This window comes from Primulina eburnea, chromosome 6 (assembly GCF_022965805.1).
Source record: "Primulina eburnea isolate SZY01 chromosome 6, ASM2296580v1, whole genome shotgun sequence".
Classification (NCBI taxonomy): Eukaryota; Viridiplantae; Streptophyta; class Magnoliopsida; order Lamiales; family Gesneriaceae; genus Primulina; species Primulina eburnea.
Window position 1 is genome coordinate 22939429 of NC_133106.1, and position 14650 is coordinate 22954078.

Genomic DNA, 14650 nt, shown 5'->3' on the forward strand with positions numbered 1-14650 from the left:
CTAAAGCACGACAGGCTTTCAGAGCAGATACCACTGGCATCGGAGGTCGCGATCCCTCACCATAGAAAAACCAACTAGAGCTCTCAGTCGTACGAAACTGAACAAGCTTCTGGTAACAATCCACGGTAGCTCGGTAGGTAGTCAATAGGTCTATACCTAGAATACAATCAAAATCTTCCATCTCCAAGATCATAAGATTTGCAATCAATTCGTTACCCTCAAAATCTAAGGGACAACCCAGCACTAGACGCTTCGCTAACACCGAATGACCCATCGGGGTAGAAACGGAAAGAATGACGTCTAGAGAACATACGGTAACTTATGACGCTTAACAAATCGTGCTGGTCACCCCAACGACCTACACTTCCCTGACTACTCTCATCACCAAAGTGGTCAGCCATCGCTACAAGATAGAATAGGGAAAATGGTAAAATGGTCCACGAAAATCCCAAAACAGAATCTATATCCCAAAATCGTAAGCATGCTCTGATACCATAAATGTAGTGACCCGTTCCAGAATCACCTACTAATCAAGAACTAAGCATGCAACTAACTTAATTAATAATAATCAGAGATAATTGCGGAAAAGGCCAACAAACGATAGTTATACAACCCAATCGAAATCCAGAACAACTCGAACTAAAATGGAAAATACTGAACAACCATATCGAATAGAATAGATACCGAAGAACTAAGCCAACCAGCTACTCAACGTCCTCCTCCTGCACTTCCTGAGCTGTCCAACCTGAGGCCTGCCCCGAGGGAATGGGGTGTCCAAGATAAACAAAACCGAGGACGTGAGCGATAAGAACGCCCAGTACAAAAGCATGAGTATACAAACCTATATGAAATGCACATGCTATGATATGATACCAGGGTAGTCAAGAAACAGGAGTAACAAAGGATCTCAAAATGCTCAGTCTAGAGGCGCCAAGTGGATAGTGCCGCGCGGTACTCCTCTGGGTCACTGCATCCACTACAAGAACAGACGTGGACCTAAAATGTCCCAGATCACCGAAGCCCTCCCGACCCGTCGGCCACTGTGTACTCTCGGTGTCCATGCGTCCACAAGACAAGACAGGGCTGAGCGGCCCCACAAGATATAGCTTATCTCGAAAGAGATACAGCTCAACAGTAAAGGCTATCTCGAAGGAGATACGGCTCAACATGAAATGCAACATGCATCATAAAACGTGACATAATAGCATGCATCATATGACATATATCAATGCACCACATAATCATGCAACACATATAAGAATGTATACTCGACCAGGATATCTCGGATAGTACTTTCGTACCTCTATCACAGCAAGCCTAGCCTTACGCAACACCGCTAATCAGGTCTAGAACAAGCCTACGCATCAAAAGCATACCCAATGAACAATACTACCATGCTCGACTAGCAAAACCAGTACTCCCTAGTACTACCAAAGGTTTAGGGTTTACCTTCGTCCGTCGACAGCCCTTTGATGTCGATTGCCTCGTAACTCAGGCGTCGCTACACTACCAATCCTGGCAGCTCTTGGCTATCGCTCGACCGACAACTAACCCTAGAAACCTTCCAAACCTCTCAAAATGAGACACAACTTCAAGAATTGATAATCCAAAATGAGGAATTCCGAGCACTATTTATAGGCTATGTTCGGATCCACCGAACCCACTTCGGAACGTCCGAACTCCTACGTGTCCATCAGCTCTTGACACCTCATGATCGGATCCACCGAACCTACACTTCGGAACGTCCGAACTCCCACGTGTCCATCAGCTCTTGACACCTCATGATCGGATCCACCGAACCTACACTTCGGAACGTCCGAACTCCCACGTGTCCATCGGCTCTTGACACCTCATGATCGGATCCACCGAACTCACTTCGGATCGTCCGAACTCTTCGGTGCTACCGAACCATCTTCGGTCCGTCCGATCATGACCACGGTCAAAATTACACATTAAACCTTCTTAATCACCACTAATCCGTTAATTACCCAATTTGGAATTCGGGCTACTACAATGCCAGAATTCCATATTATTTTGGGTATGGACTGGCTGACGAAGAACCGAGTCCTGATTGATTTTCAAAAAAGGTCGGTATTGGTTAGACCGTTGGGTATGGAGCAGTTTGTTTTGAACCAGCCAGATGAGAAGTTTCCCTCGCATGAACTCTTCCATGCAGGCACGGAAGCTTATTTCTAAGGGGTGTCAGGCCATCTTGGCCAGCAATATTTCCACACCTGACGTGCCCACTCCGTCTATATCTGATGTGCCAATAGTTAGAGACTTCCCAGACGTCTTTCCTGATGACGTCACAGGCCTTCCACCAGAGAGAGAGGTGGAGTTTGCTATTGATCTTATGCCAGGCACAGTGCCAATCTCTAAGGCACCGTACCGCCTAGCTCCAGCCGAGATGTTAGAGCTTAAGCAACAGATTCAGGAGCTTCTTGACAAGGAATTCATCCGCCCTAGTTTCTCACCATGGGGGCGCACCAGTGCTCTTCGTAAAAAAGAAAGATGGGAGCATGATAGTATGTATCAATTACCGAGAATTGAACAAGGTAACGATAAAAAATTAATACCCATTACCAAGGATCGAGGACTTGTTCGATCAGTTGCAGGGAGCTTCAGTGTTATCTAAGATAGATCTTCGATTGGAGTATCATCAGCTGAAGGTGAAAGACGCAGATGTTCACAAGACAGCCTTTAGAACCAGGTATGAGCATTACGAGTTCTTGGTAATGCTGTTTGGACTGACGAATGCTCCAGCAATTTTCATGGACCTCATGAACCGAGTATTCCAGCCCTACTTAGATCAGTTCGTCATAGTATTCATTGACGACATTCTTATATACTCTAAGAGCCACGAGGAGCACAGTCAGCACTTGAGAACAGTTCTACAGACCTTGCAGAGTTGCAAGTTATTTGGGAAGTTCAGTAAGTGTGAATTTTGGTTGGAGAAGGTAGCATTTTTGGGTCATATAATTTCTAGCAGTGGCATTGAGGTGGATCTAGCGAAGGTAGTAGCCGTTAAGGAATGGGTTGAACCGAAGAATGCATCAGAAATCTGCAGTTTTCAGGGATTTTCTTCAATAGCAGTGCCACTCACTTAATTGACCAAGAAGAATACCAAGTTCGTGTGGAGTGATGAATGTTAAAAGAGCTTTGATACTTTGAAGCAAGCTCTTATTTCAGCGCCAGTGTTAGCCATGCCAACAGGACAAGGAGATTTTGTGCTATATACCGATGCATATAAGCTCGGGTTAGGCGCAGTGTTGATGCAGCATGTCCGGGTTATAGCTTATGCCTCCAGAAAATTGAAGGTGCATGAGAAGAACTACCTAACTAATGATCTTGAGTTAGCCGCCGTTGTCTTTGCTTTGAAGATTTGGAGACACTATTTGTACGGAGAGAAATTCCAGATATTCACTGATCACAAGAGTCTCGAGTATTTCTTCACGCAGAAAGAGTTGAATATGAGAAAGAGACGGTGGTTGGAGTTAGTAAAAGACTACGATTGCGAAATTAGCTACCATCCGGGAAAAGCTAATGTTGTCGCAGACGACTTGAGCAGAAAAGTGGCAGTTGTAGCACAGTTGTCAGTGCAGAGACCTCTTTAGTCTAAGATTCAGAGGTTTGGGTTAGAGGTTTATTTCAAGGGAAGAGCTCCCAGACTATCTAATCTGACAGTCAAGTCTGATTTCCTAGACCGAATCCGTAGAGGACAACCTTCAGATGAGCTGTTGCAGAAATGGAGGCTCAAAGATGAGGCCAAGGACAGTGTTATATTAAAATCGTCGCTAACATTTAGCGACGGTTATATTAAAACCGCCGCTAACATTAGCGACGGTTTTAGTACAACCGTCGCTAAGTTAAAACATGCGACGAGTTTACTCTAAACTGTTGCTAAAGTTAGCGACGGTTTGAAGCAATACCGTCGCAATTTTGAAATAGCGACGGTTTTAATTTTAGTTCAAACAACACAATAATCAATAACGGTTTTTGATTGTCCAAAAAAACATGCTAATAGAAAACAGTTCATCATAAACGCTCAAAGACAACGGTTTGATAGAACTGTTGCCATTGACCCTAAAAACCGTTGTCTTTGTCCCCCAAAATACAACAATTTTATAAAACCATTTCCTTTTGCTTAAAAAAACGTTCTATGACAAAGATTTTCACTAAAACCGTTGTTAAAAGTTTTTTTAACAACAGTTTTAGTGAAAACTGTTGTCGTATGTGTGTTGTTGATTAATAAATTTCTTATAGTGATGGTACACTGTTTGAAAAAAATGAATGATTTATTCTCAAATACTTATATTGCCTATAAATTTTGTTAATCACCCTAGTAACAGTTGCATAAGCAGAAAAAAGCTTATCGAAGTTGAAGTTAAAAAACACTTATCTTTGATCAATAATGTCACAAAATAGACTAAATGAGCTAGCTACGTTGTTGATTGAAAAAGAAATAATCCAAAAACTGGATTATACAAATTTGATATATTTTTTCCTCTAAACTAGCTAGACGATTATTATTCATGTAAATATTTCAAATATTTATTGTTTTTTTATGTAATATATTGATTCTTTTGTATTTATTATATGTTAAATGAATTTTAACATTATTTATATCAACAAGAGAACCCATTCTTAAATTTTCGCTTCAGGCTTCATCGAACATAGATACAACTCTGACTCGGACTCTCCCACTGATGAAACGTGTCTTGGTGGCCCATCCGTTGAACTAACTCCTTCAACTGCAATTTTGAATATGATGGGTCAGAATCCATTTCTTCACAACATGACTGTTGAGAAAGAATCCCTTCTAATGTATTGATCAAGATGATTGCCTAAGAACATGCAATCTAGAATACGTCAGCTTGTTCGCAACCTCAGAAAAATGAATAATGAATCAATGCCAACACAATCTGAATGTAAAGAATTTAAGAACGAAATGTAGAGAACACAAGATTTACGTGGTTTGATCAATTCAATCTACATCCACTGGAGGCTATCTCATTAGGAAACACAGTGTCCGATTACAAGATCATTTTTGAACATCAAGCTCTATCTACACTCAATCTACTCCTTAATCTCTCAGTGTTATTCTTTTATGAATTACATAAGAACACTTTCTTCTCTCGTCAAGCAGTAAGAATATCTCAGACTTTTATTCTTTTTCGTCAGCCCTTGATCCAGCAGATATCAGTTCTTATATCTTGAGCTTTCTTGGAGTCTATATATCCCAACCACTCTTGATCACAACTGAAACCTGGACTTACCTAGCAATGAGCTCAACTGACTAACTTCCAAGCCTTGAATCTATTGATTTTTGTAACCATCTGACTATGCAACTTAAATTTATGACACAGGAACAACAAATCTCCAACTTGTCATCAATTTAAGCTTATAATGAGGGCACCTTCTATCGCATCACTTTTATCAGGTGGTGCAGGGCTCGGTTATATTCACCAGTTCCATACAATGATGAGGCTTGTTTGTGGATATAACCTTAGTACACATATTTGATGGATTATATTTGGTACTTATCTTTTGAATATGCACTTCTCCGGATCTTACAAAGTGGAGTTTAACATCTATGTGTTTTGACCTTTCATGAAAGACTTGGTGTTTGGATAAATGTATTGCACTTTGTTGTCACAATACACTGTCAGTAACTCTTGTTCGAAACCAAATTCTGTCATTAATCCTTTCATCCACTTTGCTTCCTTGAAGGCTTCTGTCATTGCCATATATTCAGCTTCGGTGGATGACAGAGCAACCACCTGTTGGAGAGCGGCTTTCCAACTCACTGGATTGTCATTCCCCGTGAATAGATACCATGAGAAAGACTTCCTAGTGTCTATGCTCCCTGCATAATCAGAGTCCACATAGCCTTTAATCGGATTTCCATTCACTGTGCCTACTCTGTACATTAGTCCATGGTTCATTGTGCCTTTTATATATCTTAGTATCCATTTTAGTGCCAGCCAGTGTTCTTCTCCAGGATTTGCCATAAATCTGCTTACTACACAGACCGAGTAGGCCATGTCAGGCCTTGTGCATACCATTAAATACATTAGGCTCCCAACACTACTTGCATAGGGAACTCGCTTCATGTATTTTTCCTCATGACCACTTTTTGGGGATTGACTACCAGAAATTTTGAAATGTTGAGACATAGGTCCTGATATTGATTTTGAACTTTCCATTTCAAACTTTTACAATATATTCTTGCTGAGTCAGAAATAGTTCCCTCAATTTTCTGTTTCTCTGGATTTCCATGCCTAAAATCATTTTGGCATGCCCAATATCTTTCATCTCAAATTCCGCACTAAGTTCAGCTTTCAGGGATTGTATTTCAAACATGTTTCGACTTGCAATTAGCATGTCATCCACATATAATAGTAAATACATGGCCTTTCCAGTGTTGATTTCTTTATGATATACACACCAATTATAATTGTTTCTTGTGAACTTGTGTGCTATCATGAAGTCACCGAAATATTTATACCATGTCTAGGGGATTGTTTTAAGCCATAAAGGAACTTGTTTAGTAGACATACCAAAGGTGGATTTGACTTGTCCTCAAACATCTAGGGTTGTTGCATATAAATTCTTTAATCAATATCTCCATGAAGGAAGGCTGTTTTGACATCAAGTTGCTCAAGTTCCAGGTTTTCTTATGACACTGCTGCTAACATAGATATGATTGATCTATGTTTAACAAGTGAGAATACTTCATGAAAATCTATTCCTTCAACTTGAGAGAATCCTTTTGCCACTAGTCTTGCTTTGTACCTAGGTTTTTCCACTCCTGGTATTCCACTTTTCCTTTTAAAAATCCACTTGGACCAATTTGTTTTTGACCTTTAGGCTTTGGAACCAATGTCCACATGTTATTCTTCAAGAGTGACTCAATTTCTTCTGTCATAGCATCATGCCACATATCCCTCTCCTGAGATCTCATTGCTTCTTGAAAGTTTACGGGTTCATATTCGATTTGAGATGCCAAAGAGAAGGCATGAGTGTAAGGCCCAAGAATTACAGAATCGATATGGTTTCATAGACTATGAAACCCATGTTTATTGCTTTCAGTTATGACAGCATGTTTATATGATTTGATTTAAATTGCATGTTTATCTGAATTGAGTTGCATGCTTATTTTGATTTAATTTCATAGATTATGAAATCTATTACTTTTGAATATGATCATGATAGCATGTTTTATGATTTAGATTGTTTCTATACATGCTTACCATGTTTTATACTGGGATTTATTCTCACTGGAGTTATCCGGCTGTTGTCTTGTTTTGTATGTGTGCATGACAACAGGTGGGGCTGGATCGGGGTCAAGAAGATGATGAGAGAAGACGAGTTAGCGTGGTGATTCCGGACTTACTGTTGAGTAGGTTTTATTACTAGAACTTTAGTAGTTGAACCTTAGACCTAGTTTGTACAATATTGTACTTTTATATTGAAATGTAGTTTTTATACAGAGATGTATATTATTTAGATTCCATTACCTTCCGCAGATGCATTTTAAAAAGAAAAAAAAAATTTAGACCCTGTTTATCATAACTGATAATTAAATCCCAACGATGATTAAGAAAATGATTAGCGTCCGGGTCCCCACAACAGGTGGTATCAGAGCGATAGATCCTTTAGGAGGAGATAATCAGAGCGATAGATCTTTTAGATTGAGATAGTCAGTGTTGATAGATCCTTTAGATTGAGATAGAAGAGAATGAGCGGGGTAGATTGAATTTTCTTTCCTTGCATGTGATTGCTAACATGAGATTTATTTCAATGTTGATTTACATTGTGTGTGCTAGCATGATTTACTGCTTTCCCTATTACATGTTGTTTGTATCTGAGTTGATTGCAGCATGTAATTGTTAAGCCTGAATCATAACCGAGTCTGGATCAGAGGTATATGATCAGAGGAGGGCTGAGACAGATTGTATAGATTATGTACTAATCTGTTTGATTATCAGATATACCGCCTCAAAGAATTTCTGAAAAGGGCAGTACTTCATCTGAACAGATAGAGGCATCAGAAATTCTGCTAGAAGAAAAGATGAAAGAATTTCAGTTATTGCAGCCGCCGATTCTGAATGGTATCGAGACGTCCGAAGATTGTCAGAACTGGTTTGATGATATATAAATATTGTTCGATTTACTTGATTGTACAGATGAACAGAGAGTTAAATGGTGCCTTATCAGTTACGAGAAGCCGCCAGGAATTGGTGGATTACCAGTAGAAGAATGTGGGAACAGAGAGGTACAGTGATTTCGTGGGAAATATTCAGAACTGAATTTTATCGAAGATTTTTCTCAGTCTCGTACCGAGAGGACAAGAAAGCAGAGTTTGAGAATTTGAGCCAAGGTCAATTGAATATTGATGAATATATTGCTAGATTCTCTACTCTAATGCGTTTTGCTCCTCATTTAGCTGGAAATGATGAAGCTGTAGTGAATCAGTTCATCAGAGGGTTGACTTCGGAGGTAGTTGCATTTATGAATCTGCAGCGACCTTACCATTTTGCGGATATTTTGAGTAGAGCGAAGAGAGCTGATGCAAGTCTGATTAGACAATTGACACGGCTGTGTGTGAAGCAACCTCAGACACAGCAATCCCCTCTTCGATATGAGCGCGGCAGTACGAGTGGGAAGCAAGATTTGCTGAAAACTCGTAAGAAACCATTCAAGAAGTTGGGAAGTGGTTCCTCTAGTTCAAGTGGTTCCAGCCCAAGCCATACTGATGTCTATTGTAGGACTTGCGGAGGGAGACATTCTTCAGAACAATGCCAAGGAGTGCTTGGTAGATGTAATATTTGTAAACAGCTGGGGCATTTTGCTAAAGTTTGTCCCCAGAGATGGTCCCGAAGATCTTAAGGAACAGCGTTCAATTGAGAAACAGACCCAGAATCCACAACAGGTACTATTCTTTATGATTATGATGCATCTGTATTGATATATACTAATGCATTTCATACAAATATCTTGGATTGAGTTGCATGGAGATATGCTGTATCTGTGGAGTCTGTTTATACTGTGGTATTGATTTCCTTACTGTTTGGAGGAAAGATTGATCTCAGAGATTTCTGTGATATATTGTATACTACAGTAAGATGAGAATAAGATGGAGTTAGATTATAATGTACTTGTGTATTCTGATTCGATCGCACTATTGATGTTAATATGCTAAACAAGTACAGAACTGTTATAGATTCCAGTTAGAAAAGTATAAGATTCAGACCAGATATGGCTGATGAGTAGAGATTTCACGATAAGGATTCTAGATTTCGAATTCCTTTGATATCTGTGTTGTATATGACTCGATGAATATAGAAAGGAGCAGATTGCATCCCTATGTATTCAGTAGACCTACTGAAATCGAGCCTAGCATTGGCAGATTTGCCAATAATATACTAATTGGCTGATATTGCTAGATAAGATTTTAGAAGTACTTATAGCAGAAAGATATATTTCAGAATTGAATTCAGAATAGATACGGATGGTTATTCTAGAATTCAATACAGAATGATATTGAGTGTACAGAATGAATTAAAAGAATTGAAAAAAAAAATCAGTAGAAAAGTACCGACCAGGAGTACATCTGATTTTGTGATACTCTTTGGCACGTGTCAGTATATTCAGAGATATTCTGATGAATTCTATGCTCATTATATCTATGAAATTTTGATATATTTGCAGTATCTGATTGACTAAATAGAATATTTGAAGATTGTATTGAATATTCTGAGAACTGTAATGATTGTATACAGAAATTGTTCAGATAAGAATCCTGCTTGAAACAGATTGTATTCAGAGTATGCGTTATCTGAAGTTAGTATACAGATTGATTTCGATATAGTTGAGATTGCAATCAGGAATTGATAAGAAACCGACATCAGAAATTTCAGAAATGTCAGAATTGTCAGAGATATATTTTGTCTGATTTGACAGATTATTTTGTTCAACTATTGTTTTATATCTGCTTGAGTATTGATATTGTTCTAAATCAGTATTTGAGACATCTTATATTGTTTTGGAGAGCATATTGTATTTGCAGATGAGATATACCAGTTGATCAGAATGACATGAAGATATTCATCAGCAATCCTTGTTTTATGAGTTCATTGAACTCACTAGATCTGAATAGGATATTGATACTTCGTTTCTGATTTGATATTACTGTTGTTTGAATCAGTATATGATACAGATTGTGGTGAACCGTTGATAATATATACAGGTCACTTGTATCAGAGTTATTTTCGAGAGGTACAGCTATTCAGAAATGTGATCAGAATGTTCAGAACTTAAATGTAATAACCAGAACCGAGTAACAGATATGTGATTTTGTGTTTTGTATGAGATTCATTAGTTTGTGATATCAGAATGTTTCAGAATTGTATAACAGAATTGATATCGACAGTCAGAGCCGAATACCAGGTAGGTATTTCTTCTTTACTTTATGTTATTAACTGATTTGTGGGTATCAAATAGTTCGGATTGGAATTCACAGATAGAGTTAGAAATGCACCGTAGTGGATTCAGTTTCCAGTTTGATAATTGAGAATGGATTATATTCGAACAGATGTTTTGATATAGACCGATTAAATCAGCTATGACATAGTTTGTATCGAAATATTGGCAGAAATTGTACTGATATGTCTGTAGTGCGAACAGAAAAGACAGAAAGATAGAGATCAGAAGATTTATTACAGAAATTGTATAGGTCTGACAAGAAATGGGGAGTATAATTCGATGAATTTCATAATGAGATTACTTCAATACTTTCCAGATATGATATGATATGATTATGATTGACAGATTGTTCAATCTATATTTTATTAGTTTGTACAAGATCATGTACAAATAGGACCAAATAACACAGATCGGTGTCAGAAAAGTGGTCAGAAAGATCAGAATGCAATAGTAGATTATATCAGATTGTGATTTTGCTTGAGTTTATATTCGTGACAGAATATATCATGAACTCTCTTTTAGATTGTTTCACAGATTGACAGGCAGTCAGAATGGGTTATCCAGATATTAGAAGACTTCGGTACAGCCTTAGTGCTGGAAGTTAGCACTATACAGCTTTAGTGCTGGAGGTTAGCACTCATTGTTATGAATTATCGTCAATATATGAATTACTGTATAACAATAGCTATCAAGATAGTTCAGAATGGACAGACTGAAGCAACCAACGTCCGATGATAATGATTGGTATTTGAAGCTAAAGATTGCATATGCCCTTAACTGAGATAAGCAGACTGGATAACAACTACCAGCATTGGTTTGTGATGAACTGTGATTGGTTTATACAGATGTTGTATAACCAACATGGCAAGATTGATTCTGTCAGAAGGACTGGAGAAGTATTATGACATTATACTTAACAAATTCTTATTCCAGACCGGAATCAGATATTTGAGTTTTGATTTAACTCTCTTATGAATTTCCTCTGATATTTCTGATGTGATTACTTATGAGTTCGAGGACGAACTCAGATCTAAGAGGGGGAGAAATGTAAGGCCCAAGAATTACAGAATCGATAACCAAGATTATTAATCGTTATTAACATGAGACTCGGAAGATATGAAAATGCATGACATGCAATGAGGGAAGAAAAGACATGAGAAAATAGGGTTTGCAAGACCGCACCCGCGCCCAGAACAGGAGTGCACCCGCGGTCATGCAATTGTGGATTTTTGCAAGAAAGGCCGAAGCCACACCGCACCTGCGGTGCAACCAAGACCGCACCCGCGGTGCATGGACAGTAAGTTGGCAAATTTTATTCGAGACAACACCGCACCCGCGGTAAGAACAAGAACGCACCCGCGGTGTTGAATTTCAGAAAATGAAAGATAATGTCGAAGCATGAGCGTACCCGCGGTGCATGACACGACCGCACCCGCGGTCATGCGTGTTGCTTGAAAAATGATGCCACGTTTCAGATGGTGCATGCAGTATATATACAGATGAATGGCACGTAATTCATCAGAAAAATGGAGAAAGGGGCGAAGATTTTGATAGAAAATCCTTACGCCTTTTAGATTGGCGATTGTGGAAGATCCGTCTATCAGAATTCAAATCCGAACGCAGTACCGTGTTCCTCTCGACTCGAGCTAAACAAGGACGTAAGTTTCATTACGTTTTGCAGTGTTTTGACATTATGATGTTGTCAGAATTTAATATGATTCAGATATGGTGTTTCTGCTACCATATATATTGTATAATCGAAGTCAGATTTCAGAATAGACTGGTTATGCAATTGTTATGAATTGTGAAAGATATTGATTGATATTTTGATATCAGAATTGTGTTAGTATTCAGAGTATGAATTCTATTGACACAGATTAGGAGTTCCAGTATTATATCTGTGATGTTCGGATTGACGGGGTTATTCAGATTGTATTGTTGTGCCGTCAAAACATCAGTTGAGTTAGATTAATCAGATTCAGATATAATTTCGATTAGATTGTGATATTACTGATATGACTCAGATTGTATCTTGTTCAGATATTGATCAGATTGTATACTGATTTGAGTATTGATCAGAACAGATTGTGTATGGAGTTATTCACTGATACAGCATATTCGATATTGTCATTTCAGATTGATATGGACAGAGTTTTATACAGATCATCGTCTTCGTCAGACCAGGACGACAAAGGTATAATTCATGTGATATCTGGGAAGACATAACTCAAATCAGATCTCATTTGAGTTTCCCAATAAAATCACATACTAGATTATTGTTATATTCTGATATGAATATTCTTGTTTATATGCTGATATGCCACTGCTTTGTTTATAGATTTATATGCATTGCATTTAAGATAGGGAGTCTTGACAGATCCGTCAAACTTCTAGATGTTCGGTGATATCACAGCTTAGGGGAAGATCATTCTCCTATTGTAGATGTGGATACAGATCAGGCCGAAGTCTAGGAATAAGACGTACCGTCACCCCGATTGGGAGGGTAGGTGATAGATCGTCTTATTCACACCGGGATCCCTAGAGTTATAGTTGAGTCGAGTCTAGACATGATTTGACTAGAGCTGCATGTGTTATAGATATGGTTTCATAGATTATGAAACCCATGTTTATTGCTTTCAGTTATGACAGCATGTTTATATGATTTGATTTAAATTGCATGTTTATCTGAATTGAGTTGCATGCTTATTTTGATTTAATTTCATAGATTATGAAATCTATTACTTTTGAATATGATCATGATAGCATGTTTTATGATTTAGATTGTTTCTATACATGCTTACCATGTTTTATACTGGGATTTATTCTCACCGGAGTTATCCGGCTGTTTTCTTGTTTTGTATGTGTGCATGACAACAGGTGGGGCTGGATCGGGGTCAAGAAGATGATGAGAGAAGACGAGTTAGCGTGGTGATTCCGGACTTACTGTAGAGTAGGTTTTATTACTAGAACTTTAGTAGTTGAACCTTAGACCTAGTTTGTACAATATTGTACTTTTATATTGAAATATAGTTTTTATACAGAGATGTATATTATTTAGATTCCATTACCTTCCGCAGATGCATTTTAAAAAGAAAAAAAAATTTTTAGACCCTGTTTATCAGAACTGATAATTAAATTCCAACGATGATTAAGAAAATGATTAGCGTCCGGGTCCCCACAATGAGACATACAGTCTGCATGTCCAAACCTCTCTAGAGGTTTTATGATCCTCCTTTCTCTATCCCTTGCTAACTTGTAGTTTTGTAAACCTGAAGAGTCTTGAGTATCAATACTTAACCCATCATCATCTGTTAAGAAAGCGCTTTGATCACAAGATTTTGTTCCTGACAGCTCCACCTTAATCTTTTTGCTTCCTTCCCTATCAAAAACTTCAGTGGATGTTCTTTCAGCTGATTGACTCTTCAATATGAATAGGTCCTCCTTAAAGGTAACATCTCTACTGACTATGGTCTTTTGTTTTCCTAGCTCAATGCACCAAAGTGTGTAGCCTTTGATCCCTTCTTGATATCCCAAGAAAATACACTTGATTGCCCTGTCATCTAGCTTTCTCTAACTGACATGTTCATATTATGCACATCTGAACACTTTTAAGTCATTTAGTTAAGGAGATGCTAATGTTCATTTCTCCATTGGGGTCTTAAATCCAAGTGGTACCAAGGTGCTTCTGTTTATTAGATGACAAATTGTATTGGCAGCCTCAGCCCAAAAATATTTTGGTGGCACTGAATGTTACATAAGGAATCTAACTGTTTCCTAAATGGTTCTGTTCATCCTCTCGGATAGACCATTTTGTTGGGGAGTATTAGGTACTGTAAAATGCCTTGATATCCCTCCATTTTTACAGAATTCATGGAACTCATTTGAGAAATATTCTAGCCCATTGTCTGTCCTCAAATTTTTCAACTTCCTACTAGTTTGATTTTCTACAAGTGTGAGCCATTTCTTGAATTTTTCAAATGCCCCTTTTATTCTTCAAAGTATGTAACCATACTCTCCTCGAATGACCATCAATCATTGTCATGTAGTACCTTGCTCCACCATTCGATGGTACACTTGACGGGCCCTAGAGGTCTGAATGAACAGTCCATAGGTGCAGTAGATGTGTGTTTTCCCATACTGAACTTAACCCTTGTATATTTTC

At 38.3% G+C, this 14650-nt stretch overlaps 1 protein-coding gene across 1 annotated transcript; it reads right to left on the reverse strand.

Annotated features, from left to right (window-relative positions):
- Positions 1 to 5591: 5591 nt before the first annotated feature.
- On the reverse strand, positions 5592 to 6176 carry LOC140835395 (secreted RxLR effector protein 161-like). Its single transcript, XM_073200887.1, has one exon. It carries the CDS (start codon positions 6174 to 6176, stop codon positions 5592 to 5594), a length of 585 nt encoding a protein of 194 aa, XP_073056988.1.
- Positions 6177 to 14650: the final 8474 nt, after the last annotated feature.

Coding starts and splice junctions, on each gene's coding strand:
- LOC140835395 (XM_073200887.1), bottom strand. CDS start 6,176: ATGTCTCAACATTTCAAAATTTCTGGTAGTCAATCCCCAAAAAGTGGT.